The sequence below is a fragment of the Genypterus blacodes genome, unplaced genomic scaffold, assembly GCF_046128005.1.
Source record: "Genypterus blacodes isolate CSIRO-AG114 ecotype Tasmania unplaced genomic scaffold, CSIRO-AGI_Gbla_v1 ptg000021l_1, whole genome shotgun sequence".
Lineage (NCBI taxonomy): Eukaryota > Metazoa > Chordata > Actinopteri > Ophidiiformes > Ophidiidae > Genypterus > Genypterus blacodes.
In genome coordinates, this window is record NW_027466834.1 from 8,682,918 (window position 1) to 8,708,713 (window position 25,796).

General features: G+C 44.7%; 1 protein-coding gene across 1 annotated transcript; it reads left to right on the forward strand.

The window, feature by feature from the left end:
* Window positions 1-1,444: 1,444 nt before the first annotated feature.
* LOC142992038 (prickle-like protein 1) lies at window positions 1,445-25,714 on the forward strand. Its single transcript, XM_076142302.1, has 8 exons — window positions 1,445-1,719; window positions 18,681-18,884; window positions 20,949-21,062; window positions 21,963-22,100; window positions 22,794-22,997; window positions 23,182-23,368; window positions 23,458-24,330; window positions 24,438-25,714. The coding sequence occupies exons 2-8, from the start codon at window positions 18,696-18,698 to the stop codon at window positions 25,277-25,279; spliced, it is 2,547 nt and encodes an 848-aa protein (XP_075998417.1). The 5' UTR covers window positions 1,445-1,719; window positions 18,681-18,695; the 3' UTR covers window positions 25,280-25,714.
* Window positions 25,715-25,796: the final 82 nt, after the last annotated feature.

Genomic DNA, 25,796 nt, shown 5'->3' on the forward strand with positions numbered 1-25,796 from the left:
GCTGAAGTTTCCTTACATACGAGTCATTTGTGACTGTTCAATTTCCTTACAATGTGTTTCCAAATTGCACATGATTTGTAAATGTACATAATTGATTTGAATGCTTAATCAAAATGTTGAATTTAAACCTTATACCTAAACCTGAATGTTAAATTTAATCCTAAATCCCACACTTTGTATAGAAATGGCAGTAATGCTTATTTTAAAAAATGCTTATTTAATCTGCGTGTTCATACAATTCAATATCATAATACAGTGCTGGTGGCAGTGTCACTGTTAAGCCCACATTGTTTCATGTGGGCGTGTTGGTGGTGCTTTGAAATATGCAGTGGAAATGATCAAACAGACAGAGGTCAGACAGAGATAGTTTAGTCAGATTTATGTAGTACTTCTGATGAATTACCTTGCTACACTTAAAAGAGGTAAAAGTTATATGATACTCAATTAAACTGAATTGAATTCCACAAATTATCTTCATCTGGTCCATATGTGTGTGGCACAGCAATGCATTTATGCCAAGGCTGTGTCGAGAATGACTGACAGCTTTGAGCTCGCTAAACGTGTTCTTACTTAAGACGCATTCACGCTGTCAGATCTATGTGACGGTCACTGGGTTGTAAAACCCCGGGTCAGCCGAAAGCTTCACGCTCTGTTCAAGTGAGAGAGACAGCGGCAAAGGTCAAAGGTCATACAATTAAATGAATGCATTAGTCATGTTTATGTCTCATGTTTTGGCTGTCTGACATCATGGCTGGAATTTCAAAGACACTTTTTTTTATCACAGTAATTGTTCAGGGGCACACTGTCAGTCTTGATGTCATGGAAAGGCCTTGTTGTTCACATGAAATGAATACACGCTGAGCCCACTAAGAGTTTGTTTAGCACTGATAATCCAACAAAACTCTGGTTGAGAGTAAAAATGACCTTTTATGATGGAGAGACTGTGGGTGTTTAAGCTCATCTCTGCCTCTGTATTATTTAGCCTTTATCCCTGAGCATATTGTGTTGTTGACTATACAGCTTTCAAATGTTTCTTTCATAGTCCACTGTAAATAGGTGTGGTGTTACACAGCTTGTGTGTCAGAACATAAAGCATAATGTGATGAATTCATACGGGCAGTAGGAGGAACACACTGATCAGGTTTCTCTTCATGGTGACAAGGGGGTGCAAACATGCAAACTAATTGAATTCAGAATTATTGTGTTAGTTAGACAGCAACATACTTTTGCCATATAACAAGAAATTTTTGTTTTTATTGGTACAAAAAAAAGTTGGAATGAGTCACTGTATACGTTTGGAGCACTGTACACACACATCTCTCCTTACTGACATATTTGTCCACAGTTTTCCACACTTCTCCGTGTCTGTGGGATGGATGGGGTGGGGGCTGCTGCTGCTTTAAGCCAATAGGCAGGGAGCGACGCAGTGTGTGTGTGACCGCTGAGAGCAGAGCAGCACCCAGCGAAGCACCGTGCGCCTCCCGAAATCACTAGGATGTGGTGACATTAGTGGATGAAGTCAAAACCAAAAGCTCACTCTTGTACTCCACTCCATCGCAGATCTGAGGTGATCTCTTTTGCACAGATTTCCTCAGCGGCACAGTGGTGCTTCCAGGTCTGGACTTTCATCTTACGCCAATGAGACGCAGCGTCAATCGCTATTCTCACTTCAGGAATATTGGTTCTGGATTCTGTTTGCTGCGACTGAAAACTTTGGGGGTGAGTGGAGCAAGAAGTCGCTTGTGTCGTTTGTTTACCATTCTGTGGACAGCCACTCGGGTCTCTGGCAGTTGTTTAATGTTGCACAAAGTTGATGATCAGCTCTTTCTCATTTTATTGCACAAACTTATTGTCTTTTTTTATCAAGATTGTGATACAAATAGACGCTGTACTTGGTGTATTCAGCGAATACACGCGTGTGTGTGTACTGAATACTGGCGGTGGGTAAACTGTGTTTTATAATTACAATACTTAGTTGTTAGCGTAAGGAAAACAAACATCACGTTCAGTTTGTTACTTAACTTCAGCAGTAATAATGGGTCGGCAAACTGTGTTTTAATCGTCCAGTTTGCGCTTTTACGCATCAAAACATCTCCAAAAGTCAAGATTCACTTCACTTTCTCTGCGCTTAAAAGTCTTAAAAAAAATGCCAAATGTTTGTGGCGCTGAAAAAGTAAGGGGTGAAACATGCGGGGTCGTGTGTGTGTGGACGTGTGAAGCCCCCGGGGCCTCCAGATGTATGGACTCAGCTGTCGCCTGTCACTTTGGTGACAACTGGTCGGGCGCTTCGTTGACGGCTGCCTGTCCGCCGCCTCCGCTCCACACCTCCGGGTTTCCACTGAGCCCCACAGTGGTGCGGAGTGAGTTTGGGAATGTGGTCAGACGCCACGCTGCCACATACTGCGTGAGGAGAAGCCCCGCTCAGCTTTCACTCGCACTTTCTTCCAGTTGTTGATTGATAAGGTGAGAGAAAAGTCGTTATCACATGACGAGAAGAACAGAAATGTGTGGGTAGAGTCACAGCTGAGGACGTCAGAGTGCCATGGATCGTAAAACAGATCAGAGTTAGTTTGTAATCAGAATAGTCACGTGTCAGATTATGCAGGTTATGCTCATTTTGGAGTAGTTCAATTGATCCGGGTTTTGAGTCATTTAACTGCTGATTCTGCACTTCTGCACCAATAATTCCAGTCCAAATCTGCTTCCTAGGAGCTGATATGCTGTGAAAGGAGCACAACGCTTTTTCAAACACTTGTTTTTGTCCCGAGACACTCACCAGTGAAGTTTCAGAGAACAAAAATAAATAATATCAGTGTGAAGCTTTGGGAGCAGAGATCCAAGGAGCGCTCAGCACAGAAATCAAGGTGGTGGTGCCCCCTAGTGGCAAGAAGCGAGGCTCGCTGCTGTGGAATCAGGATCCCATCAGCATAAGCAGCAGCATCTCAAGTAGATATTAACTATTAAAGACTTTACATGAGGTAATGTTCAACACTAAAAACACATTTAGGTTAATATTGATGTAAACTATAGGCTCCTTTATCATTATTACTGCCAAAGCCTAAAGGAGAGCATGGAAGCCTTCATCAAGCAAGTAATGCAAACATATATATTCTATGTTGACTAAGTTTTGTAATCAAAATAAAGAAATGAATTTGCTTAGGTCCAGGTCTTGTATTTCACATGATGTAGTAGGTGGTACATGTTTAGCGTTCAATGATCTGCTGTGGGTCACAATTCTCTCAAGGTGTTTATAGACTAAATGATTTACAATTGTTAATGGTGTGAAGACGTTTCTGTAGCAGCGATCGATGTGGCACGGTGCTTATCCCTCTTATTTCCAAAGCTTTAAAGTAGATCAACTGCTCTATGAATAGACTCAAAAGCTTTTTAAACATGCTTTGTTGTAGATTTGTGTGAACAGCAGAAGAAACTTAATAGTTCACTTTATCATAAATTTTCTTGGGAACATCGATGGAAACAGTTATGATCCTGCTTTGCTGGGTTTAATGTTTACAAGTGCCTTGACTATAAATATAGAGTATGATGAGGGTTTGTTTTATGAGCAGAGTGCATTGTCAGACACGCTGTGGGATTTGGGAACCGGGGCAGCAGATCGGCCTGTTTTATGTACGAACACCTCATAATGCAGCTTTCAAAAAAAGAGAGAGAGTAGCTTTAACAACATTAGCACGCTTGTGTGCCATTCCATTAGTGGATCTGTGCACAGCAAGGAGGGGTGGAGGTGGAGACAGATCACAGACATCAAGCCAGGCTCAGACATAAACAGTAGGGCATGCTGTGGTGTGTGTGTGTGTGTGTGTGAGAGAGAGAGAGAGGGAGAGGGAGAGGGAGAGAGAGATGGACAGAGACAAAGTGTTCACCTATGTGCGCATGTGTTTAAGTGTCTGTAGGTGTCGGAGAGTGCATGTGTGTGTGTGTGTGGCAGAAACCCAGCTGAGTGTGAATGAGCAGAATGTGATTCCCGGTGCCCGTGTGTATATGTTTCCCCACTGTTGATTTAAAAGGCCAGTACCAGCGAAATGTACACAGAGGCCAGTTTGTGCAAAGCTTAGAATGAATCACCCCTCGCGTCCGTGTAAATCGCCTGCAAGCCAAACACTCTGGCAGCCTTTTATCCCCCAGACGTGGTCCAGCTCCACCGCAGCCTAGGTCTAAAAGCAGAGCGGGGACAGGGGACGTGTGTGTTGTAAAGGAGCTGTCAAGGAGGAGGAGGAGGAGGCCAGTCTTTTCACGGAGCGGGATTGGGGAGATGTGTGGCACGGCGTCGGATCGCCACAGACAGACTCCAGAGAGCCGAGTCCATTGACTGTAAACTGTTTGTGGTAGGTTGGCAGGAGGGCCGTATGAAATATGGCTTGTTTAAAACGCCGGTGGTCCCTGGATCTGTGGTCAACCAGGTCTGGCTGTGCGGAGGAAAAAAAAGGCCTTGCTGGTCAATTTTTAGGCCACTGTTACACTGCAGCTGTCACAAAGCGGGATAACATCGACCGATGCTGCCGTCTGGGGGACAGATTAAGCTCGCCGCACTGTAAAGTTCCTCCCTTGCAACTTTTCAAACAGCATCACGTACATACATGACTCAGTGGGATGTGCCCTGGAGCGGGCGGCACACATTGGATCCACATGCTAAGCATTATTGCGAAGTGATTAAAGCTAGTTAGTGATTTAGCGCTTCCAGGCCCAACTCTTGTTTATTAGGAGTTGCAGGATGATGTTAGAGGGAAAAAACGGGGCTTGGCACACACTCTTGGAGTTTAATGCCCCAGCAGATCTGGTAAACCACACAGCATAATTGCGGGGGGACTAACCATCAAGACCACCGTGATGATGAAAGTCACATTCAACACACATGTTTCATTATCACCCCGTCGTGCACAGGCATGACGCTTCGGCTCTCTGAATCAGCACGGCGTAATAATAAGCACGGGCAAAGCTTGTTATTATCGCCATTCCTGCCTTTGATAAAGGGGGAATCACATATATAAACATACGGGATATTAGTAACTGTTAATTATCACTGGGACTGGTGATGGAGGAGGTTCTTCAACAGTTGGTGTGTGACCCAACATGACACAGACCTCTACAGGGCCTGCAGGGAGCCATGTTTTCCCCCCCCACCTCCCTCTGTTCTTCATCCATCTAGAAGGGAATCCAATCCAAGCACTCACAGCATCACAGGGTGAGAAGCTAAAGAAAACAACATCAGCCTGAGATAAGTCATTAAAAAGTGTGTCTCATTTCCCCCCGGCGCACCGCAGGGGATTCTGTTAAAGCTTTTCGCCCTCCCCGGCTGGAAATATGCAAAAACCTCCTCCCCTTCTCCCTCTCCTCATCCTGTGGCTCTTGTTTCTCCCTCTGCTCTGTTTGGCTTCGACACAGGGGTGGAGTCCGGGGATGATACGGAAAAATGGACTCTGCCGGGGCGAGAGAATTCACACTGACAAACAAAGTTATTTCCTGAGATTTGTCACAGAGGTTATATAGTTACAGACTCGGGGCCGTGTTGCTGTACGGCTGCCAGAATGCTTCTCTTTAAAATCTTGTGTTTCAAAGTTTGCTCACATCCCCAAATCATAAAGTGCTGAGTTTAATTATAAGAACCCATTGAAACACAGTCCTACAATACATCATAAGAAGATTAACATTCAAAGCAATAATATCCCATATTCTCCTGCTCCTCCTCTCTCAGGGATTTAAACTTTTCTCCCCCTTCTTCTTTTCCTCTCTTTGTTCCTTCCCAGTTTCTCATGTGAGCTCATTCAAAGATCATTTCTCAATACAAGCACATTGCTCTGAATCCTGCCAGATAAACACCATCGACATAAAGACGTCAGACATCCTCCTAGTTCATCTGAAGAATATACTTTAGTTATTGAGTAATTATTGGGTGGTTAGAGTATATAGTAGCTATTATACATAACAATAATGATCAGCGGGCACAGATAATGCCGTATGTGCTCTCCCCCTCGCCGTCTCTCTAATTAATCCGGGAAGTCTTGTTTTGAATGGCATCCTGTCAGATAATCACTAGTATTTTCTTTTCAACAGTGATTCTATTCAAACAATCATATTATATACCAAGATAAGCAGCGCTCTTCACACAGTAGTAATGCATTCTTATTAACTGAAAACACTTTGGACATCAAAGAAGAGGCGAGCGTGCAGATGGGTCAATATTGACAGAGGCCAGTTGAGGACATTTGTTAAGAGCCCAGCCACCCTGAGGCCCGGAGAGCCGACACACACAGACACACAGCTTCCTTTGGCCACAACAAGCCGCTTTGGCAGCTCCCAGTGAGTGAGACGGCAGTTCAAAGAGACATTTTTCTTTTTTTTTGGGTTTGCCGTGCTTACACTGTCTTCCTGTTAGGGGCTGGGCTCCCAAAGAAAACAACAGCAGTGGCTCAGCAGATGTGCACATTTGTACGTGTGTGTACGTGTGTGTGTGTGTGTGTGTGTGCGTGCACGTGCGTGCGTGTTCAAGTTACCCAATCACAGATACATCATTTTTTTTATTATGTTGTAATGTCAAATTTGATGGAAAGGCTGCTGGTTGTCAGGCATTCTTCTATGCTGGCCCCCTGATGGTGATTGAAATGGTTCTGGTGCCATTAGTGACCTTAGTGTGAGCCGGCTCCAACAATAACACACCGATGCTGACAGAAAAAAAGATGTATTATGTGCCAGGCTTCTAAGAATAAACTGCAGTGGAGGAATAGGTTCCTTAATTTGGGGGCGATAAGGCAGCCAGTTGTGTCCTGTTTTCCATTCCACACATACATTACGCTAACACACACACACACACACACAGACACAGACAATTCTCGGACACTGATGATAGAAGTCAGGGCTTTATGGCTTGTAATAATGACTCAGGCCTCCATAGAGCTTCTGTTAGATCTCACGAGAACTGAAAACACACACACACACACACACACACCTATATATATACTCTGGTGCTCATCAGCCTCTTGCTATGAAAAAGACAGAACAAAACACTGCGCCAGAGTCGCTGAATTGTTCAAAGAACTTCAAATCCAGGCTTCATTTCATGCTGATAGATTAAATGGTGCTTTTCTTAAAACCCCTTTGAGAGTTGGATTTACTGCTTTGCTCAAGTATTGATCAGCGTATTGTTTTATGTTGATGTTTTAATAATGAAGCAGATGTTTTTGCCAACACTGTCTCATCATTAGTACTGATGATTCAGCACATTAGATCCACGTCACCTAATGTGCTCTATTTAGGGAATTAATGGGATTTACCAGTTGAGTCCTGGTTGCCCAGACTCTCTCTCTCTCTCTCTCTCTCTCTCTCTCTCTCTCTCTCTCTCTCTCTCTCTCTCTCTCTCTCTCTCTCTCTCTCTCTCTCTCTCTCTCTCTCTCTCTCTCTCTCTCTCTCTCTCTCTCTCTCTCCCCCACACACACACACTACTTTATAGCCAAAGTCAAACAAGTGGCCTGCTCTCCTCAGGACTAAGACGTCCAATTTGACATCTCATCATAAAAGGAGATTCAAGAGTTTGGTGTCACTCCTTTTACTCTGTAAACCTCAATAACGTATACATTTGAATGCACATGTGAGAGGGTGAAAGGGTCAACAACATCAGAGTTATGGGGCGCCCTATAGGGCAGATCATTGGGCCTCTCTTTTTGCTCTTTCTGCTGTTTTTACTACCACCTTAATGACTTAAATTGTGTCCAATTAAGCAGGGCTGGAAAGAAGCATCCCTACTTTCAGCCTTGAGAGTTCCCTCTGTGCTGTGGCACTGGAGCATGTGCTTAATTAGAAAAGATTCCAAAAGACTGTAACAGAGTGTTTCTCTAGGAATGTTAATCATTAGTGGGATCCTGACTGAGCTGCTCTTAACTGTTTCAGAGTATTGTTGGATTCCACGGTTTGCCTTTTGAAGCCGCGCGGCTCTGGAAAATGCTTCCACGTGTGGGAATTGCCAACTTCTTCTTCTCCTCTTTTTTTTATTACATCCTCTGCTTCTACACCAACACGGTCACTCACACCGTAGTCATGGCTGTTTTGTTAAGGCGGTCTTTTTCATCTGTGTCTTTAGCCCGGGGGCTAGAAACACACAGGAAACAGTTGTCTTGCCATACGAAAGGATATACTGTTAAACTTCTAGGAAAGTTGAAAAGAAAAGCCCAGATGTGTGAAATGTGCGGTTTAAGTTTTCTGGGTGTTAAACTTTCTTAAAGTGAGGTCATAACTTAAAGAAATCTAGCAAGGTGTTAAAGGTCAGTGGTGTTCAGCAGGGTTCACCTTGGGAACCTGTTTCGACAGGAACTCAATGATCAAACCTCTTCACACTACATGCCCTGCTCTTGGGAAAAAATAAAAGTTTTATTGAAGAAGTAATAGAGGGAGCGAGGTGAATGGGTTAAACAGAGACCGGTTGGTTTAACACATTAGAATCAGGTGTCAAATAAGCCTGTTTTCTACAGCCTCTCCAGTTTGTGTAGGAAGACCACACATGACAGAGTTTACCCTTTGCCGATCCACTGCTTTTGTCAGCGCAAGTGTGTAGTGTAAGAGCAGCCCATTCATCTTTGGTCTGCCCTGTGTGTAGACAGCCACAGGCTTTTGTTGAGTTATAGTGTCCTCAAATAAAGGGGCTTCCTCCCTGTAACAGCCCCAGGAGCTCTGTCGCTCCACTTCCCATTGTTTCCCAATGAGGTCCTGCTTTTGCAACTAGGTGAGAGGATGTCAAATTGTGGGTGAAATACGACGACCTGTCCCTATCCTACTTCTTACCAATGTTTGGTCAAGTAGTTAGACACCAGTGTGCTTATTACAAAGTGAAGGAAAGAAACCCGAGCAGTGACAGGTTAGACAGCTTGTGACTTATGTAATGTATGGCAAGGTGACACCATGGAAACCAGACACTGTTGAATACATGATGTAACAAATCAAATAACGCGTGATGGGAAATCTAGTAGTCAAATTGTTTCTTTAAAGACTGGTCGTAATGAAACACAGAGAATTTAGATTTACAGTTTGTGTGTGTGTAGTACACTCATAGGTTTACATGCATTTTGATTATACTGGTTTGTTTTTTTCCAAATCTTAGCTCAACACCTAAATACAAAGTTGGAACAATCAAGGTATGTGAAGTCGGAGTAAGGACTGTCAATCAATATTTATTACATTTTATTTAGATCTTAATCAGAGTATGCTTAACTACTTAAAGGGCCGATTCAACTCATATTGGAATATTAAACACGGAGAACAACAGAATCCTATTGGTTCTCTGCTTGTATACAATTTTGCTTGTAATCGCAGTGAGAACACTCAAAAGTATTGTGCATGTTAATGGACTGAATGAAGAATTAAATGAATTAAATGAAGAATTAAATACTTGTTATTTGGGTTAAAAGCCTACATTTTCCTTGACTTAAATCACCGCTGCAATCTATTTCCTTTTGAGTTTTTACTGTGCATTGAGAAATACACCGCCTTAAGTAAGGTCAAGCAAAGTTATTTCTACTTAAGTTTTACAAATACCTTGTCAGAAGCTGAGCTAGGTTTCTAAGTTTGCCCTCAGCTGTCTCCACTGTGTCAGAGTGAAACAGTAAAAGGGGTTATGTGAGGGTTATAGCACTAACAAGACCACAGTCTGACCTAAGTTTGTCAGCACCAATCTAGCTAAGTCAATATCAATGCACTGACTGCTCCACCAGTTGACCTTTTCCTCCTTCTTTCAAGGCGTAAAAAGGATTGTTGTTACAGTAGAGTGATAGGCTTTTATTGGCCTTTATAACTGAGGCTTTTGTTGGGCCTGTGTCCTGCTAATACCCGCTGGCAAGTTATTTAAACCTTGAGACGGCCTACTTTTTATATGGAAGCTCACACACCGGTGAGAGCCACCTCCTCCCCCAACAATAGCCATCAACGACAGTAAGTTACTACACACTGCAGGGTTGTTGAGACTGAACTTCCCTCTGCCCCTTTGGTCGCCCCCATTTATGGCAGAAGAGCTGACTTGCGGCTTGAATTCATGCGTGTCTCCCATCCATCTTGCTATATCTATTTAATCCCTTACACGAGGTTGACCTGCTCTCTGTAGGATGTGAGCTTTGATTAAGGCTTTGTTTTATGAGTCCCCATCCTCAAGGACAAGTTTGGACCAGAGGAAGAATGCAGCTTTATCGTTGGGCGTTTGCTCTGATGTGGATCATCCTCCTTCGTCCTGTCATTGTCAGGACACGCTGGTCATGCATTACCTAGCGGCGAACGCAGGGCATTTTTTATAGTGGTGATGAAGGTGCAGACCAGGTGTGAGATGCTGTTCAGGTCATTTTGGCTATGACAGGGGAATGAGTTGTAAAGCCCCAGGGCCATAGATTTATGGGTCATCTGGTGCTCTCTCAGGTCACGGGGTCAGGGAAGAAGGACTCGTCCCACTTTATATTATTCAACTATCCGAGGTGAACCTTGAACTGTGCAACCGCCAACTTCTAATAATAGAGTGGTATTATGTCAGAATACCATTTTCGTAGGTCTATGTGCCGAGTGTCGCCAACTTTAGTTCATTGTCAAACTAAAATGTGAGTGTAATTTCCCTTTGAAGCTATAACTCAACTTTATTCTACTCTTTACAAAATGTCATGATTTACACGTTACCTACATGTCAATGAGGTCACTAACATTTTGTTTTGAAAGTCAAAGGAATCTGGTAAATGCTCCAACAGGTCAGGAAAACATTAAGTTGTATCCAAAGAAAATGTATTTTACAGCATAAGACAATTAAATTAGAGAATTGAGAGACTATGTTCATAACTTGTGTCTTTGCACTGCTAAGGGTGCATTCAAAGGCCTACATACTTGGAAAAAGTCAACACCAAATATCTCCAGAATGCTGCAGCTTACAAAATAACACTTGTATAACTTGAATAACTTGACTTAGTTCAGACCTTAAAAGACCAGAAAATCACTTTAAGAAGTTTATTGTTACTTCTCTTGATTTTAAACATGCAAACATGAAATCAACAGGTCATCCATTTCAACATTTTGTGCAAATGAGCTCTAGTTGTATTTACTCATTCCGGTATCATTGAATAGTGCTGTGTAACTTTTGTCGAAATTTGTTTGCCGTCGTAGCTTTGCATTTCTTCAATGCCCCCTGAAGGGCAGGATGCTGTGTTGTCCCTCCTGTTTAAGACTTGCTAATGGAGCAGGCTGCTGAGTCTTTTGGGAGCAGCACAAAGGCCTGCGCTCAGTGCTGGGGCCTGCTGTGAAAAGGGCCCCTCTCCTCCCTGGCCTTGGCTGCTACAATGGCTTTGTCTGTACACCCACACACACACCTACATTCGACCATTCCGCAGAAGCTTCTCATTCCCAAACATCACAGGCTGAGGTCCAGCAGTTTCAACACTTTTTTTCCCCTGACAAAAGAAGTGTTTACGTGCAAATCTGTAGGTGTCAGCGATTCGCCATCTTTTCTGTAATGTTGCAGTGTATAATGACGGGAATATCTGTTAGTGTTGTCGTGCAGAAGTGAGCTAAACGAGGCCAAATATGGGGCTTGGGTTTGCCTCCTATGTTCATCTGATATGCTGATTAAACACTGCATCCTAAATACAATTGAGTAGAAAGCGAAACTTCCTATTTGGTACCAGATTACAGACTATACAGTAAATGTCACTCAGCCCTGAATACTCAATACACAGATAATAGGATTTCATTGTTCTGTGAGTAAACATGATGTGTTGCGTTACCACTTTATGAGGCGAATGTGTCTATTTGATCAAATGCCTGAATAAATTGATTTACATTTGCATAACCTAGGTCTGTTACTAAACATGCTTTGAGTTTTACCCGTTTAAATAGCTTTAACATGTAGGTATGATGTTAAAAAGGTGATAAACAACAGCGAAAAATGTTACTCAAGAAGGACCGTTGATAAACAAAGTAATTCTAGCAGCTTTAATAGATTTTTGCTTCCTAGTAAAACGTTCTAGTGACATGTTTTACAGTTAAACAGTCAGTTAAACCTCCAAAGCCCGACCTCGTGCTGTAAAGGATGAGCCGCAGTTATGCCTGCTGTAAACATGTCCTTTTAGGAGAAAGTAACAACTTTGACATCGCAACCAAAAAGATGTTACAGGAGCAAATGTCCCACGTTTGACCCGAACCGGTTGCTTTTGTTTTGTGAGGCAACAGGAAGAGCCTCACCTTCTGACATTCCTGAAGAGGTGAAGGGTAGGGAGAGGTCAACTGCATTGTCCCCAGGGAGTTTCACTGGATGGGTGTGTGTTTTCCCACATTTAGTATATATACTAAACACATGAAATGCTCTGTACTGTATACAATATGATACAACCTAATGTCATCCTTATCCAGTGTCGGTCTTTGCCATCTGTCTTTCATGTTGGGATTTGTGGAGGTGGCAGTATGACCTGGGTGGTTCCCATAGTATGATTCAAAAGGTTTTTAAAGCTGTGTACATTTTCATTCAGACAATGCTCGGATGGTAATAACAGCTTCCTGGTAATAGTTCTCGTTTTATACATGGCCTTTAGGCATTGATTCACCAGATAGTTGCTATCATCGGGATTTGCTGACTTGCGTTTTAGCTGTGTGTGGCTGAAGTTGGATGTTGCAATGGGAGGAGATGGATAGATAGAAAAAGCATCTTTTGTTCGGTCAGGCATGACACTCTCTAATTAAAAAGCTGTAGTCAGCTAACAGCCCTCTGTAACTAAGTTATATTATCGCCAGCTACAAAAAAGACGGAGACCACAAGATAAATCACAGCTTGACTGTAAAGCCCCATTCACACATGCGCTACATGCCAGTAGAGTGCTGGCATGGCTCCAGCCTGGGGTCCTGTTTGAATGGGAGATATGCTGGGATATTCTGTCCAACATTTAGGAAATAGATCGGCAGCTGTCTGGAACAGTATGCAAAACTCTTGTATACCAGCTCCAATGCTCTTTTAATGTCCTTTTTAATGTTAAGAATGCACCTTTCTGATTCAATTACAACACAAAATAACGTTTGTCTCGTGTTTAAGATTAAATACGTCATCAGAACAACGGCAGTGAACAAAAACAGCTCCTCTCTAGTCATGTTTCTTCTTATTTTGTTGTTTTTTTGCAGTCGGTATCCATGCTGTTGCATTACAAACCATTTGCTGGACTGTCCCTTGCCCTGTCTAACTCGGCACGGCTGTGGCACGTTTGAATAAGCGCAAAAGGTGCAAATTAAATGTGTGAATACAGAAAATCACCAGCAGTGCCTGACAGGTTAAACCAGCATTATGCCGTGATCTATGTGTGAAAGGAGCTTAACATTCACCACCTTCCCCACATCTTTGCATTGTTGACAGGGAAAGACAAAGAAGAACATCGTGTGAAAACCTTTGTGGACATCCCGTGGTCATTGTGGTAAAATGAGCTTTGCCGTCACTGATGTGCTACTCAAGCACAGTTCCTGTGAGCTCAGCCTCAACTGGTGTTTCTCATTTGGAAGCGTGTTTGAAGTGCGAGGGCAGGGTCAATGGAGGAGAGACGCCTTGCTCTCCCTCGCTCTGTGACTGGCTAGTCTGAGGTTAAAGGGGGCCGGGCCGAGGTTAAGAGGGCTGAGCTGAGCTGGGGGGAAGGAGGAGGAGGAGTGGTGGGTGGGTGGGTGGGTGGGTGAGGCTGGGATGGCCATCTGGTTGAGCTCCTCCATGTACGCACACGCACTCACACTCACACTCACACTCAAACACTCTCACCCAGGCACTCAGACATCTCCCTGAGTTTTACAGTGTCAGCTTTGATATGGGCTGCTGCTGTGCTGACAGCTCTGGTACAGAAGGCTCAACGCTGCTGTCTTGGATTTAGAGCAAAGGATCAAGTGTAGATATGGAACACACAGCCTGGTGGAGCATCTAGGACTGGATACAGTGGCGGTTCATCTTTTTTTTAAGCTCATTTCAGAAGTTTTCCTGCACAGAGAGGTAAGACTGAAGGGGAGGACACTATAATCTTGTTTTTTGCAGAGGTTTGTGCCTCAGATGAAGGAAAAGAGGGAAATTGACCTGTGTAACATCCTGAAATGTCTTTTCTGTTAGAAAAACATTCGCTGTGCTGCAAATTTGTACAGCTATGATGTAAAGATGAAGCCTCTGATTTATGGTGTTTAATTTGTTTGGTTTAACGGGAGGATTGTTTAACTTTACGTCAGGGTATCGCATGATTTGCATAACATATCCAGCACATCCTATGATGAAGGAATCCGTGGAATTCTCAATGCTCTTGCAATCTGTGTCAGGAGGATTCTCTGTCCTGAGTTATTTTGAAAAATTAGGTTTTAGGTCACCTGGACTCCACTGGGATGCAAATGTGTCTGATGTCAGCTACGTGACAGCATTAGGTGCGCCGCGAGTCTTTAACTCAGGAGGGCCAGCACATGCAGGTGGTCTCTCCCTGGTGTTGGGTTCTGTTGGGATGTCACTCCCATCCATATGGTCTTGGAAAAACACTAGCTGGGTCACCGAGGGGAGGCCTCCAAAAGCTGAGCAAACTCCAGCCGTGTAGCACCTCACACACACAACAAACCTACTGAGCTTCTCTCTCCGCTCTCCCAGCAGAGGTGCCGGCGGTATTTCGGTGTTGAATATTCTCTATGGATCAGATGTCATGAATGAGTTCTTAGTTCTATAAGGCTCAGTGGGTTTATTTAATCATACACTTAAGAGTTTAACCCCAAACACTGATTTACACAGGTATATATGTGATGCTTTTGTTTCAGATCCAAGTTTGATGACAATGGTGTTCATTTCTTGCTTTTTTGTTTGGAAATCTTATATATGAAGTTGCCAACCAGTCATTTGAAGGCAGAGTACGTGTACACAGGAATAAGAAATATCTTCTCTGACACAAAAACAGATTTGTCTTGAGTTCAAGCTCAAGTAAGCAGGGACTTTGTGAGCAGAAAATCTTGTTTTTCTCTCCAACTAGAGCCTATCCTTCACTGCTAGACCAGCCAGAGCCAAGGCAAACATATTGGGTCAGTCCAAACTGACAGAGAACACTGTGTTGGGTTGTATGCATGTCCATCATCCCCTTCCTAGAGGAATATAAGACAGTAATTCAGACCAGAAGCTGCTCGTTTTTGCTGGACAGGAGTGTTGATCCAAGGCTCCGGTGTCTGGATTTCTTGGGGATTCAGGTTCAAGTCATGTTAAATACTCTTTAAAGATCTACCTGTATTTATGGGTCAGTCTGAACATGACACTGATGCTCCTGTGAGGGGATGGAAGGAAGTCTGAAACATATAAATCAGTGCTTATTATATCAAATGTGTTGGAACGGTTTTGTTGTGTAAGAATACATCGCCTCTTTATTTACAGCAAATACCTGGTGATGCTTTTATTCTCCATGATTCCCTCTTTCACCTGCCCGGACTTAAATCTGCTCTCTTTGGTGATAAACACACACACACACACGTCTGACATTTTCACATGTGGCACTTTTATCCCCGTTACCACCCCCACAAGCCCCCAGCAGCAGCAGCAGCAGCACCACCACCCTCTGGCCTCTCTGTAGGCAGGTCAGTCAGATGTGCATGCCTGGAGCTCCCAAAGCCATGTTAACAAGCACCTTTACAAAAGAAGGAGTAGCTGTTAAACATTCAGGACTGCAGGGGTCTGGCTAGTGTGGGAGGAGGGCAAGGAAAGAGGAGTAGAACAGTAAGAGGGGGTGGGTGGGGGGGAGGGAGTTCAACTACTAACCCTACAAACTATAGGTCCCTTGTTAGGAGGAAAACTTTAAAACTTTAAAAAGCCAGTGCAAGTTATGAGTCAGTGAGTTGGCAAAGTCAGTATACAAGTGCGGTTGAGTAATTTGGCTCAGTGCCTCTGTCATTCAAAAAGTTAAGGAAGCATTCTGGGCAGAGTCAGAGGAAATGGACTGCGTGACATGTAAGGGAAAAATTTGCATTTGAGCACATGTGGTCGTATGAGAAAGGGGGCTTTTCCTAACACCAAGCAGTCACACATCCTGTGTTCCTCTTTGTTGGCCTGGCTGAAGCTCAAGCCTGACATTCCTGCGAGTCAAGTTTTGGCTGTAGGAGACATCATCAAGGACTCTGCCAACGCGAGAAAGCAAACATCTTTCTAACAAATGCAGCGCGTGAGTGAGCGGAGGAGCGAGTGTGTTCCTGCTAAATTGCAAAGCTGTTGACGTGTGTTGGCTCCTGACCGAACCTGCCTATAGTTAGCCATCTCTTGTGTGAAACCCAAGCCGCTCTCAAACAAGGCCACATTTTTGCAGGTTATTTTGGTCGCATTTGCAAGTCAATAGATGTGACTAGAACAAGAGAGTGTCTTATTTCTCGCCACGCTCTCTCATCTGAAGACAGGTTATCTGGGCGTTAAGGCTTTAACTGTCATGTGGTAGGAGATAACACATCATATCTGGAGGTAGGAGAAGAATAAGCCCTCAGTGGATTCCTTCACAAAGGTGCCATTGTTCAGAGACACCAGAGGAGTTTTAATGGGATGTGTCACAAGCCAATCCACCTGACTTCACACTTCACACGCTTTTGTCTGGAGCTCCGTGACTGTGCAGGCGTGCGGAGGGCAATGCCAGCTGTTGGCAGAGATACAGAGGCCCGGCCATGAGGGCTGACTTGCCCTTGAGTTAAACGACTTGGTATGAATAGCCAGTAGCCGCCTGGCCTGCCGTGCTATGTGTGGGGCAGTTAATCATTCCACAGGAGGCGTGCTGCTATCTCAGAAAGAGTCGTCACTGAATGAGAAACCCAGGCACGCGCGCACACAGCTGACACTTGCCGGACTGTGACAGGGAGTTAATGGCATGTGTGAGTGTGATGAGGTGTGCGCAAGTGTAGCCAATTGTATCCTTTAACTGCACGCTTGTCTTTGGCATAAATGTATGCATTCTGTCTCTGTGCATGCAGGGGGGGGATCCAGACATATATCATTCCAGCAGAGAGCACAGATTTTCAGGCCCTTTACTGTCATGCCTGTGTTAGAAGACTGAACTCAAGTGTGTCTGGTTTGCTCAGCTGTCCCTCTGCTGCCCTGGGCGCCCTTGCTTGGCCATAGGGGGCGAAGCATAGGGGGAGGTGGTATAGGGAGCCAGACTGCTGGACACTGCCCTAGGCTCCCATTTGATCTCAGTTAGAGTCCACTGCCTGTGAGAAATGACCACAACTGGACACACAATTCATCATGTCCACTTCTGCTTGGTCCCTTCAAAGTGTCTGGCAGTGTCAGCAAATACATTTAAGCCTTTATGAGCGTTTGAACTGACGCTGTTTTTAATAAATGCCCAGAGCGAAAGTGAAGTGATGAAGTGAAAGGACAAAGGATTTTTATAAAGCACTCAAACCCAATGAACTCACAGTTTTTTGGGTTTTATTGCCTTCCAGGGGTATGACAACAAATTCAAACAGTATTTATTTTCTATACCTATGTCTTTTATGAAATGCGTGTAATATTAAGAATTTTCTCACTACATCGTACGTCAGCAGAAGCTTGGACGTGCAAAGCTCTGTTTGTGCTTCTGTGTGGTCACACACACACACACACACACACACACACACACACACACACACACACACACACACACACACACACACACACACAGTGTACCAGCCTTTGATCTCCAAACCGCGTTTCTCCCTCTGTTCAATTGTGTGTCCAACCGGGAATCAGTCAACCCCATCCATCCATTTAACCTTTGAACCATCCGTCTCTGTCCAACTTCTTCACCTGTTTGCCGTTGTGCTGTCCATCTAAAAAGATGAAAGGTTGATCAGAGCATCACTGCAGCAGGTTGGAAAACAAACATAGTCCAATGAAAAGACAAAACAGAGGGGAGAAGAAGGGAGAGCCAAAGTTTGTGGACATTCCCCATATGTCAGTCTTATCCACAGGGACTGTGTTTTACCTAAGAATAGGCTTTTGTTTATACAGACCTCAAGCTCTACTGAGCAAGCCAGTCTCAGCTCCCATGTGTTGGCTCCTCTTATGACAATATAGATATTGTAATACAATGCAACAATAAGGTAAAAGGATTGGTCGTTCAGATTGGTGGTCTGGAACCTTTAACCGTGAGCAGCATATTGCTCATTTCTAAATGACAGAATAGGGAAATGATGTGTGGTCTGTGCAAAATCCACTGCTCATTCACATAAGTAATGTTGCATTTTATTTGTGACTAGCTAACTGCTTATTATTGTCACCATAACAATTCTGAACGCGTCTTAATGAAGCTTCTGGAATTTCCTAATGACCATATCCTCAAAAGCCACATGAGGGGAGCACATGGTTGACTTGCTGCCACAGTGGAAGTGAAAGGGTATAGTTCTCTTTATGAGCGGTTTTATGAAGAAGACTCATCATCAGAAGTGATCCAAGAAAAGCTTGCTCAGATACCATAATGGGCTCGGGGTGTAGGTCCGTACCTCATGAAAGAGCGTGATTCAGCTGGTGGTTAACAAGCACTGGAGTGGTATTCAAATGAAAGATCTGGTTCTGTTATAATGACTTGTTAACTAAAATGGCTGTCTTTGTCTTCCCTCCTCTATCCATCCCATCTTTACTTCTACCTCTCATTCATGTTTGCTCCCACTCCTCCTTTGTCTCTGTCTCCTTCTTTCTGTTGTTCCATTTTTCCCTCTTTGTCTAGTAAAAAGAAAGTCTGATGAGTTTGGCGAGTGCGGCAGTGTCAGCAGCTGGCCTGCAGGGTGGGGCACGCCAGCGAGACTTGATGATGGAGCACAAAGTTAGCAAGCTGACCTTTGGCTTCCAACGCAGCTCCACCTCCGATGACGACTCAGGCTGCGCCCTAGAGGAGTACGCTTGGGTACCACCTGGGCTGAGGCCGGAACAGGTAGAGCACAATACTACTACAACTGTTGTTGTGTGCGTGACTGATCAAGAAGCACATGTATGTCTTAAAACTGTGGAAAAGCCTCCAGCTGCTCTACTTCACAGTTATATCTCTATTTCATAGATTCACAAATCACCTTTCCCCACATCATAACCAAAATGAAGAACAGCGTATCCTCTTGACACAGAATAAAAACAGCGCTGACCTGAACTCCCTCCTAGCCCATTTTGACTGACCCAGATACAGTAGATGCTGTAAAATGCCTTTCTGAATAACATACCAACCAAAAATAGTCTTAGAATGTTTTACTTAGTTCCTTTGTTTGAGGTAGATTGTCAGGCTCTCTCCAGCAGCCACTTATAGGCAGGATGTGAGCACTTTTATTTACAAACTGCAGTGTGGCAAAGCCTGCTTGTGATTATCAAGAGATCTGTTAGGGGAGGACTCTGTGTGTGGAGCCGACATCTGTTGGCAGAGTCGTCGGGGTTTGAGGGGCCTTCTTTTAACTGGTGTTCTCCTCCACAAACACAAGCAGGGCTGTTAGGTATGTCCGCAGGGCAGCCAGTGTGATGTGGCACTTTCCCAAATCATCAACAGCTAGCTAGCTATGTCTCCCCCTCTGCTTTCTTGCCGTGCGTCTCCCCCTCTCTCTCTCTCTCCATTCTGCAACACATGGAAGCAATGAGGGGTTGATGGGCAAGAGAAGGGGGTTCACAGCAACAGAGAACCCTAAAGGCCAAACATGTAGGGTCTTTTGTGTGGAAATGCATGGGTCAACTGTAATGTCTTTACTGCAGCCATTGCCTTGAAAGGGCTGTGTATTATGGGGTGATCATTACAGTGGAGGAACACATAGAGCACGGGTGAAGGCTGACTATTCCACAGCCCCAAGGGAGCTGGATGAGGGGTAATAGCAGCATGAAAATGTGCATAATTTATGACAGGGGGAGGCAAATGCTAGGTTGATTGTCAGGGTAAATTGCTGTCGCCCCCCTCTCTGCCCCCCCTCCCCTCCTCCTGGATGGCCCAAGCAGCAGGAAGTCTCCTCCACACATGAGACAAACTCATTCCACCTCTTTATCTGGCTGACTGTAATGGCCCCGACCTCATAAAGTTTAAGTCTTCAGCGGTCAGCCCCAAAGGTCAAAGTGCCACCAAGACAGCTTTGTCCTGTCCCTCTGTCCCTATAGTGACAAGCATATGACCGTCCCCTCAGCTCTCCACATACTTCTTCACTTCACTTCAAGAAAATAAATAACCATTCAACAGATTTAGCTCATTATGACTTTTCACCTGCGCTGTATAGATTTATGGAGAAAACAACTCCTCCATGCTGTCAGGCCATCAAAGGAGGTTTTTAGAGCAGAGATATATTAACATCACTTTGTATTTTACTTTTAATGAAGCTCCTTTCATATGAGGAACTCAAACTAATATCTCATGAGTCTACAAAGGCGGTTCTCCATACATCATACAAAGAGCGGTTACAGATGGTCTCTCATCACAATATAGTGTTTGGCTTCTTTGGTTCATTGGATAATAATTCATGTTCAGGAGTACTGGCTGTACTGTCCAAGGACATAATGAATATAAAATATTGCTGCTCTTGGACAGATGGAAACGTGTCTTAAAGAAATGAACTTCTTATGGAGCTTAGGAAACAGTTTAAGATTCAAATTGATGATACACTCTTGAAAATGTTTAATATTTAATAGTTTCCATTAGAACTTGTGTAGTGATACACTCAAAGCATTTAAATAACTTAAATCACTTTTTGTGTAAGATTAAAGTAGTGGAAGTAGATTTAGTAAAGTAAAAATGGAGAATTTACTTCTGATATTTAATAAAGTATATTGTGAATGTGAAAAATAACTCAACAAAGTACAACTTTGTTTCAGTACTGTGATCAAGTAGTTTACCTTTGTTTTACACCATTAATATGATGAACCTTTACACTGCTCCAACAATCACACAGTACCTGATCCTTATACTTCTAACATTGGCTTTGGTATCCGCCAGCTTCCTCAGCTTAATCTCTCTCTATCCCTGCCCTGACACACACAGGTCCAGCTGTATTTCTCCTGTCTGCCAGAGGATAAAGTTCCCTATGTGAACAGTCCAGGAGAGAAGCTCAGAATCAAGCAACTCCTCTACCAACTGCCACCGCACGATAATGAGGTAAGAGCTTTTTTTTGCTTTCTGTGTTTATGATGGATAGAAAGTGTTCATCCGTCTCGCCTTTCTCATGTAAGCCATGCTGACAGTTAAGATCCCTGTGACCCAGTTGCTGTTTCACTGGCGTCGGCCCATCGCCGCTTTCCATTTTGTTTCAGCCACTAGTTTCCCTCTCTGCCCACCAAACTGGCAGTCACCATCTTCTTGCCATCCCACCAATGTGACCACTTGGCATTCATATTAACGTCACGCTGGGGGATTTTTGTTCCGCAATCTTGTGGACATGTATTGTGGGCACAATGTGACTTTTGACTTGATGATTTTATGATGTTTGCTGGGAGCCCCCACCAGCAGGATTCCTGTCATGGCAGTGGTTTTTACGAGGACCGGCTCAGCGGGAGAGAGGGACGCCGCTTGAAAGAGGCTTTATGTGATGCCACCACCGCAGTGGCACCACAGTCCGAGCTGGCTGTCTCTTCTCCCTTTGTTGCCCGTCCTCTTGATTTCACTCTAAACACAAGGCTTGTTTGTGTAAACGTCTGCTTTTCCTCTTGTTAAGGCTTTGGGGAACATCAAAAAGGCCCGTTGTAAAAAATGAGGTTCTCAATCAGGGTGGGGGGGGGGGGGGGGGGTGTGGGTGGAGATATGTAGGGGGGAGTAGGAAGGGCAAGCTGGGGTCAAGACTTGCCTTTGTTCAGCATGCTGTGGTATGCATGCCGCCCTCTCTCATACCCACCTAAGTTTATAACCTTTAATAGTGACTGACCCAGACTCTTGAAGTTGAATCTGTGTGTGTTTGATGTGAAAGTGCTGCGGCATCGCTCCATTTTTAAAGACGCAAGCCCCTTATTTGACAGTTGGAAGTTGATTTTGCTAATGAAATGTCTCTCTTTCCCTTCCCAGGTGCGTTACTGCCAGTCCCTCAGTGAGGAGGAGAAGAAGGAGCTGCATATGTTCAGTGTCCAGAGGAAGAAGGAAGCGCTGGGGAGGGGAACGCTGAAGCTGCTGCCCCGCAATCTGCTGAACAGCGTTTGTGAGCATGTATGTTCCCCTATTTCTTTCATCATTTACAAGAATTAAAGAATCTTAATCATATAATATTCAGTGTTAGTGAGCGAGTGGTTGTGTCCAAGACCGAGTCTGTCTCCTCCAGAATTCTCAAACCCATAGCTGTGCATAGCAGGCTAATTTCCCCGTCATCTTGATGTATTTGAAGTTTCTTCTTAAAAAAAACTCAGACGAAGAGCTGAAATTAAAATCTTAGCATCACCCAGACTTGATTTGCAGCCATTTAGACGGAAAACATTCTTCTGAGTGGTTGGGCGTGGCTCAGCACAGTGTTTCACTACTGCGTCAAAACCAAAGTCCAGCCGATGTCGCTCTCCAACCGTCACCCAGATAGTTTGTTTTTCCTTGCGGTCTTCTTTTTGGACTGCCTGTCTCGCCCCAGGTTAGTGCAGTCGATTTGGACGGACGTATGTCAGATCAGGAAAGAAAAACAAATCAGCCCCGCCTGGGACCGCAGTTAGGATTTCATAATATACACAATCCTCCCCATCAGCAGAACCTCCAACTGTGCATTGATACACACAGATGGGACACATGTTTACCCAGGCCAGGCTGCAAGGACTCAGATCATCTTCGTAGATTATTCCGGGACGACATCTAATGTGTAATTTCACAATCTTCTACAGTGTTATAATCGGACCTTGTGATTGCATGTGTGTATTCCAGTGTGGTGAAAACATCAATGGAGGAGAAATGGCAGTGTTCGCTTCCAGGGCGGGTCCCGGGATGAGCTGGCACCCCGCATGCTTCGCCTGCTCCACTTGCAGTGAACTGCTGGTGGATCTGATTTACTTTTACAACGATGGAAAGATCCACTGCGGACGGCACCACGCCGAGCTACTCAAACCTCGCTGCTCCTCCTGTGATGAGGTAAAAAGGCTGAATTACGGAGAGAGAACATCATATTAAAACATACCAAGACTGCAGTTTTCACGCCCCCTTGAAATTGCTTCACATTCCTATGATGTCTTCAAACACGGATCATGCAGGCTGGTGGTGGTGAGAAAAGCAAACACATCCTTATTGTCTCCTTGGGTTTCATCCCTGTCCATAGATTATCTTTGCTGATGAGTGCACAGAGGCAGAGACGCGTCACTGGCACATGAAGCACTTCGCCTGTTTTGAATGCGAGACCATTTTGGGAGGCCAGCGCTACATCATGAAGGATGGCAGACCGTACTGTTGCGGCTGCTTTGAGTCTCTCTATGCAGAGTACTGCGAGGCCTGTGGGGAACACATCGGTAAGAGGATGATTCTTCGCTGGCATATAAGTAGCGACTGTATAAGAGTCTTGCTTGTCTCAACATTCACTCCATTTCTTCGTTTTTAGGCGTCGATCACGCTCAGATGACGTATGATGGGCTTCACTGGCATGCCACCGAGAGCTGCTTCAGCTGTGCCCAGTGTAAGAGCTCTCTGCTGGGCTGCCCCTTCCTGCCACACCAGGGCTGCATCTATTGCTCCAAGGCCTGCAGTGTGGGCGAAGACGTCCACGCTTCAGACTCCTCAGACTCGGCTTTCCAGTCAGCGCGCTCACGGGAATCTCGCCGTAGTGTGCGAATGGGCAAGAGCAGCCGCTCCGCTGATCAGTGCCGCCAGTCGCTCCTCTTTTCACCGTCAGTGAACTACAAGTTCCCCGGCTTCAGCGGAAACACCGATGACACCCTGAGCAACAAGCTGGCGCACATGAACTTATCCGATGAGCATTTCTGGAGGGGTCGTTGTGAGGAGACGGAGGCACCCGAGGACCAGGCGGAGGAGTGGGCTGAGCATGACGACTACATGACTCAGCTGTTACTGAAGTTTGGGGAACATGGGGTCTTCCAGCAAGCAGATGACTCCAGGCCGACAGGTTTTTGGGGGACTGACACGGATACAAAGATGAAGCAGGAGTCCTCCAAAGCAGGGAGCGGTGGCAGTGGAGGAGGAAGGGGTAGCTTGGCCAGTAAGAAGTACCAAGCAGACATGTACTGGGCCCAGTCGCAGGATGGGCTAGGAGATTCGGCCTACGGTAGCCACCCGGGACCAGCAAGCAGCAGAAAGATCCAGGACCTGGAGTTAGACCATGGGGCTGGAAGAGGCTTTCAAATGGAGGAGCAACAATGGTACAATGACTCCTTGGAGTGCATCACGGACGACTTCAAAAAGACCAATCAGAGTGTCCGAGACTCCATGGATTCATTGGCTCTCTCCAACATTACGGGTGTGTAAAAGTGATTTCCCAGTCAAGTTACATTTTATGTGACGTTAGTCCGTTTTTTTAATGTATTTTACATTTGTACATTTAATTATTCTTTCTCTCTCTTAAAGGGGCCTCAGTTGACGGTGATGTTAAGGACAGGCCGCTGGTTTATTCCTTGCAAAACTTTCATGAACTGGAGACAGAGGACTGTGAGAAAACCAGCAATATGGGAACCCTAAACTCTTCCATGTTACACAGAAGTGCACTGTCCCTAAAGAGCCTATCTGAGCAGGAGGAGGAGAACGTTCCAGGAGAAGAGGTGGTTCCTCTGCCAGAGGAGAGACCCAAACCTAACGTCCTCCCTGCCCTCAGGAGGACACGGTCGCAATCTAGGCCTCAGCAGGTCAAATTCTCCGACGACGTCGTGGACAACGGCCATTATGGCAACACACCAATGAGGCAGCCACCTATGAGTGAACGGACCCGCCGGAGAGTGTACAACTTTGAGGATCAAGACCAGGGTCGTCACCATCACCACCACAGAAGGCGCCGCAGTCGCAAATCACGCTCTGACAATGCTCTCAACTTGGTGCCCAAGGAGAGGGCCCGTATGTGTTACAAAGAGGACCGCAGAGGGAGCAGCGGCGGCTCCAAGGGGCACCAGGCCTTCCATGGCCACCCTAACCCTCCCGCTGCATCAGACTATGGAGGTGCAGCTATGGGCAGGTTCCTGGAGTTATATGGGCACGATGATGACGACTGGTGCTCCACATGCTCTTCTTCCTCTTCTGATTCTGAAGAGGAAGGCTTTTTCCTGGGTCAGCCCATCCCCCAGCCCAGGCCCCACAGACATTACTACACTGATGACTTGCCTGGTCCTGTGGCAGGCATGCCCTCTCCTCCTTATGGACCGCGGACTAAGTCCAAAAAGAAGAAGGGGCAGAATGGGAAAAATTGCATCATTTCATAAGACTCTTCTATTATCAGGAGCTTTAGCTAATTATCTGCTACTCACCCCTGCCTCTCTTTGCTACTGTTTCTGCACCATTGTGTTTCTGCAGCATTACAAACTGCCAGTAAAGTAGCAAAGAAGGTATTTCAGAGTAATGCAATTTTATATAACATCGCACAAACTAAGATTATTTAACATTACAGATATTATTGTACATAATGTAAGTTCAAGAATGATTATTTTTATACCCTTTCTTCATGACATGCTTTGTACCAAAATGGCATTAATATTAAAGTGTTGGCTGATGGTAAAAGAGCCATTTTTTCATGAGGGTTTCAGAAATGTAATGAAAAGCTGTGACCCAAACTCTTACTATTTTTTACAGGCTTGTGCAGCCATAACAGTGAAACATTGTGTGTATTTAGAGGCCTGTTTGAGTGGTCTATTTAAGGGTCATGTTGTAAAAATTCAGTTTAATCTGTATAAATGTACAAACTGGAATATAAGGCTAAGATTAATAATTGTAATAAAATTT

Excerpts from the sequence above, each read along its gene's own strand:
- LOC142992038 (XM_076142302.1), top strand. The coding sequence starts at position 18,696 with ATGAGTTTGGCGAGTGCGGCAGTGTCAGCAGCTGGCCTGCAGGGTGGG. Across the intron at positions 21,063-21,962 it reads TGCCACCGCACGATAATGAG|GTGCGTTACTGCCAGTCCCT; the intron begins GTAAGAGCTTTT and ends TTCCCTTCCCAG. Across the intron at positions 22,998-23,181 it reads GCTGCTCCTCCTGTGATGAG|ATTATCTTTGCTGATGAGTG; the intron begins GTAAAAAGGCTG and ends CCCTGTCCATAG.